This window comes from Terrapene carolina, unplaced genomic scaffold (genome assembly GCF_002925995.2).
Source record: "Terrapene carolina triunguis isolate 2854851 unplaced genomic scaffold, T_m_triunguis-2.0 Scaffold12202, whole genome shotgun sequence".
Taxonomy (NCBI): domain Eukaryota; kingdom Metazoa; phylum Chordata; order Testudines; family Emydidae; genus Terrapene; species Terrapene triunguis.
Window position 1 is genome coordinate 1 of NW_020676553.1, and position 1203 is coordinate 1203.

A 1203-nucleotide genomic window follows, 5' to 3' on the forward strand; every position below is an offset into this window, starting at 1 on the left:
TGTATGTGTGAGAGAGAGAGAGAGAGAGAGAGAGAGCAATGACGCCCTCTAGTGGCTGCAGCTCACATGGGGGATTCAGTTCCGGGCATAGTGAGTGGAGACTCATCTTTGGGGAGCGGCAGGGGTGTGCACATGAATGCAGGTGCATGTCTGCACTGCCATCTGTTGGAGGGAATGTGAACTACCCACCCATGTGTCTCACGTCCCCTACGACACACAACTAAACCCAGTGCACCCTAGTGGACAGAATCAGAACTGCCAGCCTCTGTGTGTCATAGCCCCTATACTGTTCACACCCAGCAGCAATTCTCCTTTCGGTTCAGAGGGCAAGGTGGGGCAGGTTACAGCGTAGGTGTGTTGCAGATCTCTCATCTCAGATCCAGGGAGGGTTGTAACAGCATGGAGGCTGCTAGGATGTGATGTGCCTGTGGAACTGCCTGCCACTGGATTGTAGTTAATGGAGGCTTTCTCTGTTCTCTCCCTCCAGGGAGGCTCAGAGACCAGGTGAGGGATCCTATCACACTAGCCATGCCCAGATCCGGTGCCTTCATCCCTCTCCTCCTCCTCTTCCTTCTCCCGGGGGTCTCCTCCTACTGCTACACAGGCAAAGCTGAGGTGTGCGATGAGAACATGGCCTCTGTGCCTGCACACAACCTGGTGGGGGAGGGCATCGACATCACCACGCTGGAGTGGACAGGGGCCTTCCTGGTGGACACCAGTTTATGGCGCGGCCCAAACGGCACCTGCAGCCTGTGCCGGAACCCGCTGCAGGAGGGGCAGGTGCAGAGGCTGCCTCTGGCCGTGGTCGACTGGAGGGTCCACAGCTGGTGCAACCGGGCCCTCAGCAGCTCGGTGGAAGAGTCAGCCGTGGACGTGGCCCGGGCAATAGCGTCAGATGTGAAAAATAACTGGAAGTTGGGGCTGCGGCTGCCGGATGAGTCCCCGGTCCTGGCCCTGGCGGGGTCCCAATCCCGGCTCGCTGGTTTTGCCTACCAGAAAGAGCTGCATGACAAGTACATGTTCATACGCCACGAGGTGTCCTGTGTGTATTACAGGTGAGAATCCCCTGCAGCGCCCTCTGCTGGGCCCCACCCTGCTCCCTGCAGCACAGCGCCCCCTGCTGGGCCCCACCCTGCTTCCTGCAGCACAGCGCCCCCTGCTGGGCCCCCGCCCTGCTCCCTGCAGCACAGCGCCCCCTGTCGG

The 1203-nt window shown here is 60.1% G+C and overlaps 1 protein-coding gene across 1 annotated transcript; it reads left to right on the plus strand.

Moving 5' to 3' along the window:
- The first annotated feature begins 498 nt into the window (after window positions 1-498).
- LOC113408396 (perforin-1-like) lies at window positions 499-1059 on the plus strand. Its single transcript, XM_026661612.2, has one exon. It carries the CDS (start codon window positions 529-531, stop codon window positions 1057-1059), a length of 531 nt encoding a protein of 176 aa, XP_026517397.1. The 5' UTR covers window positions 499-528.
- The last annotated feature ends 144 nt before the right edge of the window (window positions 1060-1203 follow it).